At 47.1% G+C, this 20,872-nt stretch overlaps 2 protein-coding genes across 2 annotated transcripts in view; both read right to left on the bottom strand.

The window, feature by feature from the left end:
* Positions 1 to 559: 559 nt before the first annotated feature.
* trap1 (TNF receptor-associated protein 1) lies at positions 560 to 16,398 on the bottom strand. The gene is made up of 18 exons (XM_065010584.1): positions 16,213 to 16,398; positions 15,425 to 15,691; positions 15,114 to 15,196; positions 14,802 to 14,942; positions 14,359 to 14,430; positions 13,125 to 13,285; positions 11,972 to 12,081; positions 11,717 to 11,790; positions 10,750 to 10,905; positions 10,385 to 10,505; positions 10,144 to 10,213; positions 9,768 to 9,915; positions 8,813 to 8,998; positions 8,511 to 8,649; positions 5,851 to 5,936; positions 2,352 to 2,497; positions 2,079 to 2,151; positions 560 to 1,635 (listed from the first exon to the last, which is right to left on the bottom strand). Exons 1-18 carry the CDS (start codon positions 16,328 to 16,330, stop codon positions 1,534 to 1,536), a joined length of 2,253 nt encoding a protein of 750 aa, XP_064866656.1. The 5' UTR covers positions 16,331 to 16,398; the 3' UTR covers positions 560 to 1,533.
* Positions 16,399 to 16,835: 437 nt separating this feature from the next.
* crebbpb (CREB binding protein b) overlaps positions 16,836 to 20,872 on the bottom strand; it is an 82,634-nt gene continuing 78,597 nt past the window's right edge. Inside the window, 2 exon segments of the mRNA XM_065010585.1 lie at positions 16,836 to 18,394; positions 18,396 to 20,302. Of these exon segments, the coding sequence (XP_064866657.1) occupies positions 17,845 to 18,394; positions 18,396 to 20,302 (2,457 nt within the window). The 3' untranslated portion in view covers positions 16,836 to 17,844.

Genomic DNA, 20,872 nt, shown 5'->3' on the forward strand with positions numbered 1-20,872 from the left:
GATTTTTTTTTACCTCAGCTCATGAAACATGGGACCAACATTTTACATGTGTATATTTTTGTTCAGTGTACTACCTTTAAATATGTGAAAAAACAAGAGGTGTCACAGTTTTTAATCTTGCCGAATCATTTTTTGAGAAAGTGGATGGACATTTTTTGAGAAAGTGCTTCGGCAAGGGTGTAGATCCCATCGCTATGTGATGAAGCTTTGCCTCATCTACACATGGTATTAAAATGTCTTTTTCCTGGTCCCTCTTATTTGAGTGTGATATTTTTAGATACATTCACTCCATAGAGCAGCAGGCTGAACAGCCACCAATTCAGCTTTTAAAGGCATTTTCCTCTACGTCCACAGATAGCGCATTTACAGTCATCTCTGCAGATGGTGACTCAAATCAGAAATGGCCTGTAAAATGTGTGCTATAATACGGAATGGATTGAGTCCCAGCCTTAAATGGTTGCATAAAACATCTGTTTACACGAGACATCCAGCTAGACCGTGTGCCTGACTACAGGACGCATGTTAGCACCAGGTATAAACGGGTCTCTAGAGGTCAATCCACAGGGTTCAGTAAATGGGTTTTATTCACAATACATCAGTATCATACTTTACAATCTGAGTGTTAGACGCGCTCTTTCTTCGATGTCAGCCATTGTTAACAGGTACAACAAAAAATATTGGATGGATAACTTGGGCACCGAATTAAGACATTTGTCAAATTCCACACAGATGGTAATATACAATCTCGTACAAATTTCTCCCAGCAACACATCTAATTGTAAAATAAGTCTTTACAGTCCGTTTCAAGAATATTCTCTGAAGGACAGGAATCTATGGCTCTAATATTGGGATTGCCAACCCTCATATCTGAGGAATAGCTGGGAGGAAAATATCACGTAACAAACAAAATGGTACAAAAAAAAATGAGGAACCCGAATCAAGATGACACATTAAAATAGGAAGAAAAAAGAGGGCCAACAGTAACAATTGTATTGAACGGTCATCTAGGAAGTTTGCACGTCATGGAAATGTGTACAATCATTACACCAGTCCCAATGTCAATACGACTTTACAAAGCCCTAACCCATTCTTCAGATCTGGGGTTTCCACTCTGCTCATGGCACAGTCTGATAAATATCTCGCTCATCACACACAACATGAGTCAACACTGCTGGAGAGTCCGAGAAACACACACATCCACAGCTTGAGTTGTGTCCGTCTACTCCATTTTCAGGTCTCTGAGCAGGCCGAAGCCTCCCTGCTCTCCTCCAACAGTCTGTTGGTATTGAAGGGACTTTTCTGGGGTACAGATGGGCAGGCCTGAATGTGGAAAGGCCACCAGAGCCGTGTGTTGTTGATGGGGGTAGTATCTGCAGCATGTAGAGCCAGGTCACGTGTCTATGTAGAGCCAGGTCACGTGTCTATGTAGGGCCTACAGTGACCTGACCAGTAGGACAGTTGATTGGGGAGATGGGGAGTTAAACCAGGCAGTGACTGTAGTGTATAGGGCCTACAGTTGACGGCCGTGACGTCTCAGTGTTTCTCCAGCGCTCTGGTCAGCAGGTTGTTGAGGCGGGCGATCATGGGTCGGGGGTCGTCGTTGAGGCCCGCTGCGATCATGGCATTGTCGTAGATCTTGAGGTCAAGGATCAGAAGGGGTTAGAGACACATGCTAGACTGGTCTAATACCACCGTCTCAAGGCTTCATCTTAGTTTGACATCTAGGAGTCCGAACACAACAGGTATGAGAATGAAACAAAAATAAGAGTGAAACAGATTGTCATTAAGCTCAGAGAACTATGAATGTCCCGAAGAGCCCCATTTCCAGAGAATCTAACTACCATGTTTTTTAAAGTGCTGATAATGTTTGTGTCTCAACCAGTGTTGAGGGTAAATTCCATTTCAATTCAGTACAATTCAGGAAGTAAACTGAAATTACACTATAAATGGAATGGGCCCAAACCCTGGTCCCAGCTTGATATGACTTCAGACCCCAAAGTGTAGGGAGTGTGATCCAGGATCGTGTGATCCAGGATAGTGTGATCCAGGATAGTGTGATCCAGGATAGTGTACTCTACCTGCTCCAGCAGCAGTTGTGCGAGTGCAGAGTCGGACTCCTTCAGTGAGTGCATCTTCTTGATGAGGTCATGACTACAGAGGAAAGGGAGAGCAGGAGACAAGCACAAATCAACACAATACTATTTTGACATTGAATACTGCGTTGTTGGGAAGGGCTGACAAGTTAATCATTTCACTTGTGCATGTGACAAATACAACGCCTCGATTTAGAGATCCCTCTCCCCTCCATCCCTCCTTCTCCCCTCCATCCCCCTCCATTCCCCCTCCTGTACCCAGCGTTGATCTCCAGGGTGGGCTGCAGTATCTGGGCCCTCTCCTCTGTGCTGCGGGCCATCTGCTGGGTACGCAGGAAGTGGCGTGCGGCACCCATCTCCAGCACCGTGATCATGGCTGGGTGGGTGTCCAGACGAGGGGTCACCTGGAGGTCAGGGGTGAAGAATGAGCAGTCAGACAAACAAAGGAAACCTTACAAATGGACTGATTCTTACATACAGTACCAAAGTCCAGTTAGCCAGTAGTTACTGTATATATAGGCTGGATCAAATCAGTCACACAAGACCACGGAAGAGGCCCTGGACCGTTCCCCACTGGGTTATAGTGATCAGGGTAATGGAACTAGTGTAGATAGTGATGGTAGGGTACCAGTACCTTGATGTTGGTGACTAGTGTAGATAGTGATGGTAGGGTAACAGTACCTTGATGTTGGTGACTAGTGTAGATAGTGATGGTAGGGTAACAGTACCTTGATGTTGGTGACTAGTGTAGATAGTGATGGTAGGGTAACAGTACCTTGATGTTGGTGACTAGTGTAGTGATGGTAGGGTAACAGTACCTTGATGTTGGTGACTAGTGTAGATAGTGATGGTAGGGTAACAGTACCTTGATGTTGGTGACTAGTGTAGATAGTGATGGTAGGGTAACAGTACCTTGATGTTGGTGACTAGTGTAGATAGTGATGGTAGGGTAACAGTACCTTGATGTTGGTGACTAGTGTAGATAGTGATGGTAGGGTACCAGTACCTTGATGTTGGTGACTAGTGTAGATAGTGATGGTAGGGTAACAGTACCTTGATGTTGGTGACTAGTGTAGATAGTGATGGTAGGGTAACAGTACCTTGATGTTGGTGACTAGTGTAGATAGTGATGGTAGGGTAACAGTACCTTGATGTTGGTGACTAGTGTAGATAGTGATGGTAGGGTAACAGTACCTTGATGTTGGTGACTAGTGTAGATAGTGATGGTAGGGTAACAGTACCTTGATGTTGGTGACTAGTGTAGATAGTGATGGTAGGGTAACAGTACCTTGATGTTGGTGACTAGTGTAGATAGTGATGGTAGGGTAACAGTACCTTGATGTTGGTGACTAGTGTAGTGATGGTAGGGTAACAGTACCTTGATGTTGGTGACTAGTGTAGTGATGGTAGGGTAACAGTACCTTGGTGACTAGTGTAGATAGTGATGGTAGGGTAACAGTACCTTGATGTTGGTGACTAGTGTAGATAGTGATGGTAGGGTAACAGTACCTTGATGTTGGTGACTAGTGTAGATAGTGATGGTAGGGTAACAGTACCTTGATGTTGGTGACTAGTGTAGATAGTGATGGTATGGTAACAGTACCTTGATGTTGGTGACTAGTGTAGATAGTGATGGCAGGGTACCAGTACCTTGATGTTGGTGACTAGTGTAGATAGTGATGGTAGGGTAACAGTACCTTGGTGACTAGTGTAGATAGTGATGGTAGGGTACCAGTACCTTGATGTTGGTGACTAGTGTAGTGATGGTAGGGTAACAGTACCTTGATGTTGGTGACTAGTGTAGATAGTGATGGCAGGGTAACAGTACCTTGATGTTGATGACTAGTGTAGATAGTGATGGTAGGGTAACAGTACCTTGATGTTGGTGACTAGTGTAGATAGTGATGGTAGGGTAACAGTGCCTTGATGTTGGTGACTAGTGTAGATAGTGATGGTAGGGTAACAGTACCTTGATGTTGGTGACTAGTGTAGATAGTGATGGTAGGGTAACAGTACCTTGATGTTGGTGACTAGTGTAGTGATGGTAGGGTAACAGTACCTTGATGTTGGTGACTAGTGTAGATAGTGATGGCAGGGTAACAGTACCTTGATGTTGGTGACTAGTGTAGATAGTGATGGCAGGGTAACAGTACCTTGATGTTGGTGACTAGTGTAGTGATGGTAGGGTAACAGTACCTTGATGTTGGTGACTAGTGTAGACAGTGATGGTAGGGTAACAGTACCTTGATGTTGGTGACTAGTGTAGTGATGGTAGGGTAACAGTACCTTGGTGACTAGTGTAGATAGTGATGGTAGGGTAACAGTACCTTGATGTTGGTGACTAGTGTAGTGATGGTAGGGTAACAGTACCTCGATGTTGGTGACTAGTGTAGATAGTGATGGTAGGGTAACAGTACCTTGATGTTGGTGACTAGTGTAGATAGTGATGGTAGGGTAACAGTACCTTGATGTTGGTGACTAGTGTAGATAGTGATGGTAGGGTAACAGTACCTTGATGTTGGTGACTAGTGTAGATAGTGATGGTAGGGTAACAGTACCTTGATGTTGGTGACTAGTGTAGATAGTGATGGTAGGGTAACAGTACCTTGATGTTGGTGACTAGTGTAGATAGTGATGGCAGGGTAACAGTACCTTGATGTTGATGACTAGTGTAGATAGTGATGGTAGGGTAACAGTACCTTGATGTTGGTGACTAGTGTAGATCGTGATGGTAGGGTAACAGTGCCTTGATGTTGGTGACTAGTGTAGATAGTGATGGTAGGGTAACAGTACCTTGATGTTGGTGACTAGTGTAGATAGTGATGGTAGGGTAACAGTACCTTGATGTTGGTGACTAGTGTAGTGATGGTAGGGAACAGTACCTTGATGTTGGTGACTAGTGTAGATAGTGATGGCAGGGTAACAGTACCTTGATGTTGGTGACTAGTGTAGATAGTGATGGCAGGGTAACAGTACCTTGATGTTGGTGACTAGTGTAGTGATGGTAGGGTAACAGTACCTTGATGTTGGTGACTAGTGTAGACAGTGATGGTAGGGTAACAGTACCTTGATGTTGGTGACTAGTGTAGTGATGGTAGGGTAACAGTACCTCCATCTGGTGACTAGTGTAGATAGTGATGGTCTTCATAACCTCCATCTGAAGCTTGATGTTTTCCCCAGTCCTAGTGACTTCATAACCTGTAATGAACTGATTTCCCCAGTCCTAGTGAAGTTCTTCAAACCTCCATCTGACCTAATGAACTGCATGTTGGTGACTAGTCATAACCTCCATCTGAAGCCTAATGAACTGTGAACTGAGGGCTTTTTTCCCCAGTCCTAGTGAAGTTCTTCATAACCTCCATGGTAGGGTAACAGTACCTTGATGTTGGTGACTAGTGTAGATAGTGATGGTAGGGTAACAGTACCTTGATGTTGGTGACTAGTGTAGATAGTGATGGTAGGGTACCAGTACCTCCATGATGTTGGTGACTAGTGTAGATAGTGATGGTAGGGTAACAGTACCTTGATGTTGGTGACTAGTGTAGATAGTGATGGTAGGGTAACAGTACCTTGATGTTGGTGACTGGTGTAGATAGTGATGGTAGGGTAACAGTACCTTGATGTTGGTGACTAGTGTAGATAGTGATGATAGGGTACCAGTACCTTGATGTTGGTGACTGGTGTAGATAGTGATGGTAGGGTAACAGTACCTTGATGTTGGTGACTAGTGTAGATAGTGATGGTAGGGTACCAGTACCTTGATGTTGGTGACTCTGTTTCCCAGATTGTTCCTCATCCAGGAGATCAGGTCCTCAGCCTGCTCCTCTGTAAGACGCTCAGAGGCTATAGACACAGGAGAGAACACACAGAGTTTTAGAGTACTTCATATTGCTGTCTGAAGCTAGGTTAACTCCTAGATTAGCTCTGTGGTTGGAGGCTAAGAGGCAAATTTCACTTAGTCTCCCATTAGCCAGGATTCCATCCAATTGGCGACAAAATCTGAATAAAAACCTGCGCATTTGTCCCATCAGAGATGTGTTTTCATCAGTCACTTGTAGGGAGGGATAAAAGGCGGTGTGTGATGACGTAATGTACATAAAATTACCTTTTTTTTACTGACTAAAAAATACAAAGTTAAATGGGTTTCTATTGTCAACAGTACTGATGGTTTTCTCACAACATGTTAAATAGAGAGCGTGTCCACTCTGGTGTTGGCAGGGCGCTCCAGCCAACAGCTGGCAGATACAGTGCTGGTGTAGCCTACATGACATTATTACGGGCAAAATAGCTAAATTACTTTTTTTGTCGTCAAACGGCAGCCAAATATCGATCAACATGTCACCAGAATCAGACCCTGGAGATTTTTTGGAAAGGAGCATCAAGATCACTGTGCACTTTCCCCAGTCCTAGTGAAGTTCTTCATAACCTCCATCTGAAGCCTAATGAACTGCATGCTTTCCCCAGTCCTAGTGAAGTTCTTCATAACCTCCATCTGAAGCCTAATGAACTGCATGTTTTCCCCAGTCCTAGTGAAGTTCTTCATAACCTCCATCTGAAGCCTAATGAACTGCATGCTTTCCCCAGTCCTAGTGAAGTTCTTCATAACCTCCATCTGAAGCCTAATGAACTGCATGTTTTCCCCAGTCCTAGTGAAGTTCTTCATAACCTCCATCTGAAGCCTAATGAACTGCATGCTTTCCCCAGTCCTAGTGAAGTTCTTCATAACCTCCATCTGAAGCCTAATGAACTGCATGCTTTCCCCAGTCCTAGTGAAGTTCTTCATAACCTCCATCTGAAGCCTAATGAACTGCATGCTTTCCCCAGTCCTAGTGAAGTTCTTCATAACCTCCATCTGAAGCCTAATGAACTGCATGCTTTCCCCAGTCCTAGTGAAGTTCTTCATAACCTCCATCTGAAGCCTAATGAACTGCATGCTTTCCCCAGTCCTAGTGAAGTTCTTCATAACCTCCATCTGAAGCCTAATGAACTGCATGCTTTCCCCAGTCCTAGTGAAGTTCTTCATAACCTCCATCTGAAGCCTAATGAACTGCATGTTTTCCCCAGTCCTAGTGAAGTTCTTCATAACCTCCATCTGAAGCCTAATGAACTGCATGCTTTCCCCAGTCCTAGTGAAGTTCTTCATAACCTCCATCTGAAGCCTAATGAACTGCATGCTTTCCCCAGTCCTAGTGAAGTTCTTCATAACCTCCATCTGAAGCCTAATGAACTGCATGTTTTCCCCAGTCCTAGTGAAGTTCTTCATAACCTCCATCTGAAGCCTAATGAACTGCATGCTTTCCCCAGTCCTAGTGAAGTTCTTCATAACCTCCATCTGAAGCCTAATGAACTGCATGCTTTCCCCAGTCCTAGTGAAGTTCTTCATAACCTCCATCTGAAGCCTAATGAACTGCATGCTTTCCCCAGTCCTAGTGAAGTTCTTCATAACCTCCATCTGAAGCCTAATGAACTGAGGGCTTTCCCCAGTCCTAGTGAAGTTCTTCATAACCTCCATCTGAAGCCTAATGAACTGAGGGCTTTCCCCAGTCCTAGTGAAGTTCTTCATAACCTCCATCTGAAGCCTAATGAACTGAGGGCTTTCCCCAGTCCTAGTGAAGTTCTTCATAACCTCCATCTGAAGCCTAATGAACTGCATGCTTTCCCCAGTCCTAGTGAAGTTCTTCATAACCTCCATCTGAAGCCTAATGAACTGCATGCTTTCCCCAGTCCTAGTGAAGTTCTTCATAACCTCCATCTGAAGCCTAATGAACTGCATGCTTTCCCCAGTCCTAGTGAAGTTCTTCATAACCTCCATCTGAAGCCTAATGAACTGAGGGCTTTCCCCAGTCCTAGTGAAGTTCTTCATAACCTCCATCTGAAGCCTAATGAACTGCATGCTTTCCCCAGTCCTAGTGAAGTTCTTCATAACCTCCATCTGAAGCCTAATGAACTGCATGCTTTCCCCAGTCCTAGTGAAGTTCTTCATAACCTCCATCTGAAGCCTAATGAACTGAGGGCTTTCCCCAGTCCTAGTGAAGTTCTTCATAACCTCCATCTGAAGCCTAATGAACTGCATGCTTTCCTCAGTCCTAGTGAGAGGACCACCCAATACTTACACATAAAAGCGTATCCACCAGCATTTCCCACATAATTCATTTTACAGACACAAAAATATCCCACATTGTCCATCATATTTTGTTTTGTCGACATTTAGAAAGTTTACTGACAAGCTGTTTCCCTCAGGCCTGTCATGACATTTTTTATCCGACGAACTTCACTCGCATTAACAGGTTGGATGGAAACCCGGTTATTGATATCCATGATCAGGTGAAAATGTGACATAAGTGGAAGCAAGGATTTCCCCTCGAATGTAAATTCCCGCAGCATTCAGTGACATGGTCAGAGAGAGATGGGTCTTACCAGGCTTGCTGTCCTGGTACTTCTCCTCCTTGTAGTGGTCCACCACAATGTCTGTTTCCACAGAGATCAGCTTTTTCTTGTCAAACTCTCTGAGGTGCAGGAGGGTGAGCTCGTCAAACTGCTCATAGCAGAACAGCACCTGGAGACAAAGAAAGGGAGAGAAAGAAGACGTTAGACTGACAACAACTAGAGGGAGTAATGATGAAATCCTGCCCACCACTGATGAAGTAACATGACAATGCTCATAGGAGTTAGCAAGACAGCCAACAGATCTGGTAGCAGGCTATCTGACAACAACTCACCTCCATGTCTTTCTGCTTCATGGCCTCAAAGTAGGGGGAGTGTTCAGCCAGGTGTCGGTTTGGGGCGCACAGGTAGTAGATGTTACGTGTCCCGGCCTTCATACGGGAGCCGTACTCCTTCAGGTTGGTCTGCTGGCCCGCGGGTAGCTCTGAAGACTCAAACCTCAACAGCTTGCCGATGTCCTCCTGTACAAAGACAGCGAGAGAGACAGAAAGGACTGAGTGATAATGAGTGTGGGACATGACTGACATAATTCACATTTCTGATTCCTAGGACATGATCCTCTTGCTCCCTTCCCCAAAAAACCTACATGCATACCATTTTCTCTATTCTTCACACCTCCATTCCTCCACCCTGCTCTCCCCTGTCCCAGTCTCACCCTGACGTCCTGCTCTCCCCTGTCCCAGTCTCACCCTGACGTCCTGCTCTCCCCTGTCCCACCCTGACGTCCTGCTCTCCCCTGTCCCACCCTGACGTCCTGCTCTCCCCTGTCCCACCCTGACGTCCTGCTCTCCCCTGTCCCACCCTGACGTCCTGCACTCTCCTGTCCCACCCTGACGTCCTGCACTCTCCTGTCCCACCCTGACGTCCTGCTCTCCCCTGTCCCACCCTGACGTCCTGCTCTCCCCTGCCCCACCCTGACGTCCTGCTCTCCCCTGCCCCACCCTGACGTCCTGCTCTCCCCTGCCCCACCCTGACGTCCTGCTCTCCCCTGCCCCACCCTGACGTCCTGCTCTCCCCTGTCCCACCCTGACGTCCTGCTCTCCCCTGTCCCACCCTGACGTCCCTCTCCCTGTCCCACCCTGACGTCCTGCTCTCCCCTGTCCCACCCTGACGTCCTGCTCTCCCCTGTCCCACCCTGACGTCCTGCTCTCCCCTGTCCCAGTCTCACCCTGACGTCCTGCTCTCCCCTGTCCCACCCTGACGTCCTGCTCTCCCCTGTCCCAGTCTCACCCTGACGTCCTGCTCCTGCGTGGTGACGATACCCTCCCTGATGAACAGGCCGTAGTCCTCAAAGAACTTGGCGTATTTCTCAGGTTCCTTCTTACTCTGGTCCATCAGGAACTTGATGATACGCTGCTGTAGAACGTCCCTCAGCTTCCTGTAGAGACAGAGACAGAGAGAGAGAGAGAGAGAGAGAGAGAGAGAGAAAGCATGACAGGGAGAGAAGAGGAGATCATGAGAGAATAAAAGGGAGTGAGAGCCGTGGATGTAAGGGAGAAGGAGTAGAAAGACACTGTATTAAAAGAGGGGTGATGTGTACAACAGACTTGACATAGCAGAGTGTCATTGTCTGGAAAGAGCTGATGTTGTAGGGCTCCAGTCTCACCTGATGAGGGTGCTCTCCTGCAGCAGCTCTCTGCTCAGGTTCAATGGGATATCCTCACTGTCCACCACACCTGTATACACAAATACACACACACTGTTATACTGTAACACTAGCATTTATAATCAACAAAGGATCCGGAAAGAGACAGACAAGGAAACACACCAGAGGGCAGATGTGAGGGGAAAGATGAAGGGAGACATTAAGATGGGCACAGCTGAGGAGGTACTGAGTAAAGACTGACCTCTAAGGAAGCGTAGCCACTTGGGCAGGATTTCAGTGGCCTTGGTCTGGATGAGAACCTTCCTGCTGTACAGAGCCACACTGGAGCCCATCTCTCTGCTCACGTCAAACATGGACGGCTTCTGCTCACACATTGACACACAGTGATATTACAGGCAGTCGTGAACATACCGGGACGTCAACATTTACAACTGTCACAGAGCCTTGACCTCAGAAAGATCTCATTTAACATCACTTATTAGTTTCTCTTTTCCTCAACAAGTATCTTTGCTCCCTTCCTCTCCCCAGTCATACCCTTGGTGCCCAAGTGCCCCCTACCCCTCTATCCCCAGCCCATCCTAGCCCTCTGCTCCCCCCTCTCCTCACCACGTCTGGGACGTAGAAGATGGAGCGGATGTTGACGGGGGCGTCAGCGCGGTAGTGCAGTGTATAACGGGGCTTGTCGTACGACTGAGCCACGTAACGGTAGAACTCCTCGTGCTGCCACTCACTGATGGACTTGGGTTCCATCATCCACAGGGCCTGGGAGGGATGTTAATATACCGGATGGATACACTGTTATACACAGAGCATGCAGGCAGGCAGGTACACACACTCACTGCACAGACAGCCAGACACACACTACAAAATAGGACTAATAACTGGGAATCATGCAAACAAGTTTTCAGAACCAATAAGTTGTCAGGGCCAATTAATGTATCAATCAGTTTGTCTCTTGACTTTGTTTCCATAAAAGTTGATTCCCTCTATTAGAATCCATGTGGACGCCACTTAGTCGATAAGTCCAGCAATTCAACTAATCCTCACTAACAACCCCATGAAGGACATTAAGCCATAACAATCAGAGTGGTCCAATGAAAAGCAATTGCTGAGGTCCATCTCAGCCCTGTAAGAAGGATAGAACCAGAAGAGTGAGGTCCATCTCAGCCCTGTAAGAAGTGGATAGAACCAGAAGAGTGGGGTCCATCTCAGCCCTGTAAGAAGTGGATAGAACCAGAACAGTGGGGTCCATCTCAGCCCTGTAAGAAGTGGATAGAACCAGAACAGTGAGGTCCATCTCAGCCCTGTAAGAAGTGGATAGAACCAGAACAGTGAAGTCCATCTCAGCCCTGTAAGAAGTGGATAGAACCAGAACAATGGGGTCCATCTCAGCCCTGTAAGAAGTGGATAGAACCAGAACAGTGGGGTCCATCTCAGCCCTGTAAGAAGTGGACAGAACCAGAACAGTGAGGTCCATCTCAGCCCTGTAAGAAGTGGACAGAACCAGAACAGTGGGGTCCATCTCAGCCCTGTAAGAAGTGGACAGAACCAGAACAGTGGGTCAGGTTCTCACCTGGAGAGTGTTGAGTCTTCGTCCGTTCAGGAAGACGGGGAAACTGACAAAGTTGCTGTATTTGGTCACCACCTCTGCAACAACATATAACATCTGTTAGTCCTGCCTGGACAAGCAGCAAGCCTCCAAGCCTGACACAGACTCTGACATGAATCTTACAGGAACGATTATGCGATTATGTTGAATGTCTACTATATATGTGGAATGTCTAGAAAAGACAGAACAGTTATCAAAGGGGTCTTGTATGGTCCATACCTTTGACTCTGTCCTCAGCAGAGAACTCCTTGCAGTCATCCTTGAGGTGCAGCACAATCTTAGTGCCTGGTCTGACCCCACTTGCCTCAGCTATCTCAAACACTCCAGACCTGGGGAGCACAGAGATCACACACTGTGGTCTATATCTATACATCAAACACTCCAGACCTGGGGAGCACAGAGATCACACACTGTGGTCCATATCTTTAGATTAAACACTCCAGACCTGGGGAGCACAGAGATCACACACTGTGGTCCATATCTATACATCAAACACTCCAGACCTGGGGAGCACAGAGATCACACACTGTGGTCTATATCTTTACATTAAACACTCCAGACCTGGGGAGCACAGAGATCACACACTGTGGTCTATATCTATACATCAAACACTCCAGACCTGGGGAGCACAGAGATCACACACTGTGGTTCATATCTTTACATTAAACACTCCAGACCTGGGGAGCACAGAGATCACACACTGTGGTTCATATCTTTACATTAAACACTCCAGACCTGGGGAGCACAGAGATCACACACTGTGGTCTATATCTATACATCAAACACTCCAGACCTGGGGAGCACAGAGATCACACACTGTGGTCCATATCTATACATTAAACACTCCAGACCTGGGGAGCACAGAGATCACACACTGTGGTCTATATCTTTACATTAAACACTCCAGACCTGGGGAGCACAGAGATCACACACTGTGGTCCATATCTATACATCAAACACTCCAGACCTGGGGAGCACAGAGATCACACACTGTGGTCCATATCTATACATCAAACACTCCAGACCTGGGGAGCACAGAGATCACACACTGTGGTCCATATCTATACATCAAACACTCCAGACCTGGGGAGCACAGAGATCACACACTGTGGTCTATATCTATACATCAAACACTCCAGACCTGGGGAGCACAGAGATCACACACTGTGGTCTATATCTTTTACATCAAACATATTCAAATGTGTTACTAAGACATACCTCGCTATCACGCCCTATTCTCGCACAATCCATCGACATACCTGTCACCTCTCCATCCTTCTCTCTCCCTCTTCATCCTCCTCTTTCTTACCATCCCTTCCTCTTTTCACACTGATCAAATTCCTCCCCTCTCCATCCCGCCCTCCTCTCCTACCCATCAGAGGACCACTTGTATCCGGGGCTGCTGGGCTCGGCTGACTGAGAGTAGACGTCCACACGGTCAGCCACCATGAAGGCAGAGTAGAAGCCCACGCCAAACTGACCAATGATGGAGCTGCTGGCCTCCGCCTGGCTCTGCAGGGACTCCAGGAAAGCCTAGGAAGGAGGGATGGGGGATAGAAAGAGGAAGCAGGGGTCAAATGTGAATTGAATGGAAAAGAGACACCAACAAATATGAGCAAATTGATGAAACGAGAAAGTTTAGGCCCTGACATTGTAATTGAATGAGATTGTAGATTTATTAAATTTTCAACCAGGTAGGCTAGTTGAGAACAAGTTCTCATTTACAACTGCGACCTGGCCAAGATAAAGCAAAGCAGTGTGAACAGACGTAAACAATAAACAAGTCAATAACACAGTAGAAAGAAAAAAAGAGTCTATATACATTGTGTGCAAAAGGCATGAGGAGATAGGTGGATAATTACAATTTTGCAGATTAACACTGGAGTGATAAATGATCAGATGGTCATGTGCAAAAGAGCAGAAAAGTAAATAAATATAATATATATATAATATAGGGGCGGCAGGGTAGCGTAGTGGTTAGAGCGTTGGACTAGTAACCGAAAGGTTGCAAGTTCGAATCCCCGAGCTGACAAGGTACAAATCTGTCGTTCTGCCCCTGAACAGGCAGTTAACCCACTGTTCCTAGGCCATCATTGAAAATAAGAATTTGTTCTTAACTGACTTGCCTGGTTAAATAAAGGTAAAATAAAATAATAAAATAAATAAATAAACAGTATGGGGATGAGGTAGGTAAATAGATAACGATGAATTTGGGGAGGGACGATACCAGAGATAGTTACAGAGATGGTGACCACTCGTTAGTAACGTGGCAAAGAAACAATCCACAAATTGAATTTCATTTCTTTATGAAAACAGCCCTACTGTTGGAAACAAACAGTATGCTGTCATCCAGAGTCATGTCATTATTTTACAAGCGAAGGCACAATATTTTACATACAGCAGGTTTTTAAAAGGACCAAAGAGTTGCCTGCTTCGTGTTTTCATTTTTGCCATGGAAAGAATATTGTGATACTGGTATTATCACAGGCCCATAATTGATTTTTTAAATATTCCTCAAGTCATTGGAATTAAAACATGAATGAAATGGGAAGGCAGATAATGGGGAAATGTAAGAGATGTAACAAAGATAAGGGAGCTAGGTTTACCTTGGATCCAGAACGAGCGATAGTCCCCAGGTTGGCCACCAGCTCCTCTTGGTTCATCCCAACTCCTGTGTCCTAAAAGAGGAAGGTATATTATGATAAATACGCTGCTGTTAAGCCATCACCAAGAGCAAAGGACCATTTGGTAATACATTTCTCCCTATCTTTGGAACTACAGCCAGCTGTCAGAACTACAGCCAGCAAGTTTTATAACTGTGCAAGTTCTGTTTCATCCACCAGGTGGCAGACTGCTATACAGAACTTTGAAATGAACAGAAACATCTAACAGTGATTATGTGCATTTTAAGTAAATCAAATTAGCATTTGACAATGATTCATGACTAAAATAATTCTAAGAAAGATAGGATAAAAATTTAAATAAACTCTTTAAAGCATGTTAGCAGTTACCACAGCCACCCTACTCCCTCGTCCTGGTTTGGGCGTACCTGGATGGTGAAGGTGCCCTTGGCCTGGTCCGTCTGTAGGTGGATCTCCATGGGGGCCGTGTCTCCCCCTCCTGTTATCAGCTTGTGGCGCAGCTTCTCCAGGGCGTCACTGCCATTGGAGATCAGCTCACGGATGAACACCTGACCAATGGGCCAGGATGGAAAAGGTTAAAAACACAGAATATCTTAGCGTAAAGTTCCTGAAATACCTAGCTAGATACAGCAAGCACATTATCACTGGTCCATCAGTTAGTCATTTATATACATTCAATCAATTCTCAAGTTGCTGTGACTGGTCAGACCATCCCTCACCTCCTTCTCAGAGTACAGAGATCTAGCAACAATGTCCAAGAGTTTCTTGGTCTCAGCCTGGAACTCATGCTTGGAAAAGGTGCCTGGACAAATCAGATTGAAAACTGTTAACTTCATTAGTTTAGCATGCTAAGGTCACAGGATGTGGACTAAAGTATATCATAAGCTACACAGAAAACTATCCAGTGTCCATTAATGTTGCCAAATCAAAATACTATGACAATCACTGGCTAGTGATGTTGAAGTTTCAATTGTTACAGCACAAAACTGAGAATGTTAGCTAACAGGTCTGAGGTCAGAAAACATATCACCTTGGACATTCTCTGTGTCTTGGATGATTGTGTGCAGGGGTTCTTCTTCAGGAGCTTTATCCTCTGCCTCTTGAATATTCTCTACTTCCTCAACCTTCTCTGTCGCAGGAGCTTTCTCAGCTTCTAGATCCTTGTCTGTATCCTGAGGGACTCTCTCAGCTTCCTTGGTGCTGTAGTAGGAACACTGGGTGAGACCAAGGCCTGGGTGGCTGGGGTTCCACATGCCACTTCTGGACCATTGTTTCTGCTGCTGCCTGACATGGGCATCTGTTGACAGGAGGGGATAGGTGGGGTGCGAGGTCATGCAATCATCATATTGAATATTCAAACGCATTGAGTGTCAGTGGTCATGGTTCGCTTTTAGAACGTCCTTGTCTTGGATTTATCTGATGCAACATGAATGCAAGTTTACAATGTAGTAGATTAGGTCAAGGATACATCCTTATAAATTTGATTTGATTATCCTTGGTAAAGATACTGGTCGTCTGTGCTGCGGTACGGGGCAGACATGCAACTGTCCCCATATTTATATACAATGGTCCGGTCACATATGTAATTCATTCACCAGATGCCAAATATCAAAATACGCTAGCTAGCTTAATCAAAAATAGTTGGATGGCTAGTTAAGACACATTTGTCAATAAACACCGCATTCCACAGTCGTTGACACGTTCATGTTGCATATGACAGGGAGTGATCTTGTGTAAGATAACTAAGCACGCTAACGTTAGTTAGCTCATATAACTGCAGTGCTTTAGCTAGCTAACTAACGTTAGCGAGCGGCTTACCTTCACTGAATGGTCCTACAGTCCTACTACCCAATCCTCGTCCAGAAGACAGGAGCCTGGAGTTGGCCCTTCGAGAAGAACCCAAAGCGAATTTGAACAATTTCAGGCACCGAGACATCTTTGACAGAGCAAGAGGTCGTTTGACCTATTCAACACACGTTAAACAGAAGTGCGACAACTGCAAGCACAAGTAGGACCTCTCACAGTCGCACAAAGATTACGTATTTCAAGCCACTAGCATATTGCCTGCTTAAAGAGATGTGAGAAATAAATGAAAATACGGGAATTAGACAGAAGACTTTGGTGCAAATGAAAAACCCCATTCCCAGCATAAGCTACATTTGCATTAAGACAAATCTACAATGCAAGACAGGAAAACATGTTTAAAGTTGTCAATTCCAAACGTCCCAATATTTACCTTTGATTGAAGGTCATTGTTGTGTATACTGTTAGGGGTTAACTGTGCAGCAATCAATTATTTTACAGTATGTCTGCAACCACCAATATGGCACGTTTTGCTGTAAGTAATTAAGTCATGTTTTGGTAAACCGTTACATGATGCTGAAGTACAGAAAGTTGCACCATCGCCATTCACACAATACATGTAAAATATACAAACACCATTGTTGTCTGTTTGCACACAGTTTATTTAACAATATGGTATATAAGTACGAAATGAGTCATTTTTAACCAGTTTGTACAGTGATTCATTCTTCTTTTTCTGCATATTTACATTGTCAACCTGCATGATTTACAACAGTGAACAGTTTCACCTCAATTCAAGTTTAATGCAAGAGGAAAAAAGATGCACAGAACGCTCTCCAATCACAAATCAGCAAGCAGTCCAAAAGGTACACCCCACGCCACAGTTAAGCCCGGGGGGGGGGGGATCTAGACTTCAGATTGAAGGATAAACAAAGAAACAAAGATGTCCAACATCTGGAGGACAGAGATACTGGTTCCAAGCCAGTAGAAAACAAACATTCCGGCAGCTGTGGACGAAGGAGCATTTGAGAGAGTCAGTTGTTCACACCTGAACGTGGTGTTTGGGTGTGCGATAGTTCCTAGCTCTATACAAATACGTTAATATCCCACAAGGACTCTTCTGCAGTACGGAAAGAAAATAAGTCTCACCTAAAGGCATGTGCCCTTTTTTGAAAAATGGTACATTATAATAATAAATTAGCCAGGAATGAAGAGGGAGCAAAGATGCAAAACCTGGCACAAAAAGTTCAGACAAAATTATTTTACAATCTTCTCAACACAAAAACGCTATGATTTTTTTTGCAAAGGTACAAAATAAAAACATTGAAAAATAAAATGAAAGACTCGTTTTGAGAAGGTGTCATTAAAAAAAGTACATACCAGAGACATAAAACAAATAATAATACAAATTAAAACAAAATTATTTTCATGGCTGGTCTGAACCCCAAAATATGTGTTTTTTCCCCCCCATTCTCCTCTTTAAACAGCAATAATTATTCAAATTCCTCCGTTTTGTTGGAAGAAATAGCAGTCCCTTGGTTTAAGGAAAGGTTCACAGTCCTTAGGCCTCATCTCTTTACATAGCAGTCAGTACAAAAAGTTATTTGTGGAAAACCGAGAAAACCAAACAAGTCTCGTCACAAAATGCTACAATCCTTCAACAAACTTCTCGAGTGTGTCTCCTGTGGTGTCGCCCACCATATTCAAGTCATTGCTAAGCCTGCCACGGCTCGGCGTGTTGAGCTGCGGGAGCATGGCGCTCTGCTCGGGCGTGCCCATGTGTCCCTGGTCCATGGAGCCTGGCATGAGGCCGCCCAGACTGGGGTGGGGTGAACCGGAGTGGAGGTTGGTGTGTTGGGGTGAGGGATGGGGCTGTATCCGGGGGGAGGGGCTGGAATGTGGGGGCTGCTGTGAGGGAGGGTGGGGCGACTGCACCGGGGCTGGAGACCTAACCTGATTGCCCAGGGCGTTGCCCATCGCCTGGCCAGGCAGGTGAGCTCCTCCCTGAGGCTGTCCTTGGAGCATGTGGGGCTGGGGACTCATGGAGTTGGCCTGGGCTGGAGAGCCCATCTGCTGCTTCAGCATCTGCTGTTGCTGCTGGAGCATCCTCTGCTGGAGGAGGTTTTGGGCCTGGGGCCCGTCCATGCCCATGCCGGGCTGCCCCATCTGGGCCATGGGGGAGCTGCATGGCCCTCTGCTGCTGCATGCGGAGCTGGGAGTAGCTGGCTGCTCCTCCCTGCTGCTGGGGGAACTGGCCTGGAAGGCCCTGGGGCATGGCTCCTTGCTGTTGTTGTTGTTGTTGCTGCTGTTGTTGTTGTTGCTGTTGTTGTTGTTGTTGCTGCTGCTGCTGCATCTGTTGCATCCGGAGCAGCTGCCTGCGGTAGAGCTGGGGGTTGCCGTTGTGTGCGGCGGCGTTCATCAGTTGTTGTCCCTGTGGGCCCATGGTGGCCATACCCTGGGGGCCACCAACTTGCTGAGGGCCAGGCTGCTGCTGCTGGGGGGGCATGCCCACCCCAGGCCTCTGCTGCACTGCCCCAGCCTGCATGGCAGCAGCCATGGCCTGCATCCCAGCCTGGCCTCCCAGGATCGCCTGGGGGCTCTGTTGTTGTTGTTGGGGGTTCTGCTGCTGCTGCTGGCCCGGTAGTTGGCTTGCCTGGTACTTGGCCGTGCGCTGCTTGATGAAGGCGGCCATGAGGTGGGGGTTGGACTTGAGGATGTTGAGCACCTGCTGTTGCTGCTGGGGAGAGCTGGGCGACTTGAGGGTCCTCAGGAGGTCCTGCAGGGCATTGGGGGCGATGTTTCCCGGGATGCCCCGAGGCATGCCCCCTTGTTGCTGTGGCGTCATGCCCTGCTGCTGAGGGGGACCCTGGGGGGGCATGTGGACCCCCCCGGGCATCTGAAGGCCGGGCTGCTGCTGCATCATGGGCCGCTGCTGCATCAACTGAGTGGAGTTTCCCTGAGCCTGTTGGGGGGCCATGGGTCCACCTTGCTGGGGTAGGCCTTGCTGCTGTTGTTGGACCGCTTGGGGGTTCTGGAGGGGGTTCTGCTGCTGCATCCCCCCCTGGGGGCCCCACTGGCCCTGCTGCATAGACTGCATCACTTGGGGGCCCCGGGGCCCCATCATCTGCTGCATCTGCCCTGGCCCCATCTGGCCTTGCATAGGCCCCACCATGCGGGGGTGGTTCATGGGCACACCGTTGGGCATGTTCATGTTGTAGTTCTGTTGTTGCTGCTGCTGCTGCTGCTTGGCCTTGGCCACCATCTCTATGTGCCGGGCCATCTTCAGAGCGGCCAGCGGGGGCGGTTGTTGTTGTTGTTGGGGAATCTGTTGTTGTTGGGGGGTCATGTTGGGTATGTTGGGCAGGGGCGACTGCACCTGATGTAGGGGGGAAGACTGGGGCCCCGGCTTTCCCCCTTGTGGAACTGGCGTTGGCGGCTGGCTGGTGCGTCCGTTGTTGGGAAAGCCGGGTTGTTGCTGGGCCATGCCGGCTGTCACGTTGGGGGGCGGCTGCTGCTGGGGCTGGCTGATGGGTAAGGAGGCCTGGGGGGTGTGGGTGGGTGTGCTGGGGGTCTGTCCGCCCGAGGTGGGGGTGCCGGGGGTGGCTGAGGTAGGTGGCGACGGCAGGCTCTGAGGTGCCATTCCACGCCCGGCCATAGTGGCCATTCTTCTCCTCATCATCTGAGCCTGTTGTAAGCGGTGCTGGAGCTGCTGCTGCCTCAGCTTGTGCTTGATGTTCAGACAGAAGGGCACGGGACACTTGTTCTCCTGGCAGTGTTTGGCGTGGTAGCAGCACAGGGCGATGAGCTGCTTGCACACGGGGCAGCCGCCGTTGGTCTTCCTCTTGCAACCTTTGGTGTGCTGCACCACGCGCTTCATCTTCTGGCAGGAGGGCAGCGAGCAGTTGGCGTTGCGGCACTGACAGGCGTGGACCAGGGACTGGATGCAGCGTTGGATGGAGAGGCGGCGGGATTCTTGAGGACTCTGGGAGGCCTCGCCCCCGGCACCGCCCGCTCCGTTGCTGTCGTCGTCCAGCCCGAGGCCCCACTTAACCATCTTGTGCTCGTGGCCCTTGGCAGCGTAGCAGTTGATGCATAGATCAAAGTCCTGCGAGAGAGAAAACACCACATATCACAGTTCCACTCATAATGTTTCTATGGTTACACACTCCCAGCCCCACACACACATACCTGCACCAACTTGTTACAAATGTGATGACGTTTAATCACAAAATGTATTGAAGGTCCAGCGCTGTCAAAAAGGTGACTGTCCTGTTTTATGGATTTCCACATTATGAGGTTGGAATAAAACTGTGAGATACGGCCCTTTTAGTGTAAGAGCAGATTGAAAAGACCACCTGACATTTCTGCCTGTTTTGGTGGGATGGAGTTTTGGCCTTCCATGGTGACATAACCAGGCGGTAAATCAGTTAATAGATCAATAAGAAAAAGCATTCCAAACCTCTCGGGCCAATAACAGCTCATTTTCAGTTTCACCCTCGCCACCCAAGCCACTCCCAGATAGTCCGAGCAAAAATCCTACTTGAGAAATGTATCTTTGCTAAGCTTCTTTTTTGACCATTTATATTGAAACCATCACATTAAGGTAATTCATTGTTACCCAGAAAAGATATGATAGAGATAAAAACGGCTGCATTAGACCTTTAAAATCATTTGA

This window comes from Oncorhynchus nerka, linkage group LG26, assembly GCF_034236695.1.
Source record: "Oncorhynchus nerka isolate Pitt River linkage group LG26, Oner_Uvic_2.0, whole genome shotgun sequence".
NCBI lineage: Eukaryota > Metazoa > Chordata > Actinopteri > Salmoniformes > Salmonidae > Oncorhynchus > Oncorhynchus nerka.

Bases quoted from the DNA above. Each gene is read 5' to 3' on its own strand.
- trap1 (XM_065010584.1), bottom strand. From the start codon at position 16,330: ATGTCTCGGTGCCTGAAATTGTTCAAATTCGCTTTGGGTTCTTCTCGA. The intron at 12,082-13,124 runs GTAGGAGAGGAG...TGTGCTCCCCAG, and splicing joins TACAAGTGGTCCTCTGATGG to GTCTGGAGTGTTTGAGATAG. The intron at 1,636-2,078 runs GTAGAGTACACT...CTTGACCTCAAG, and splicing joins CACAACTGCTGCTGGAGCAG to ATCTACGACAATGCCATGAT.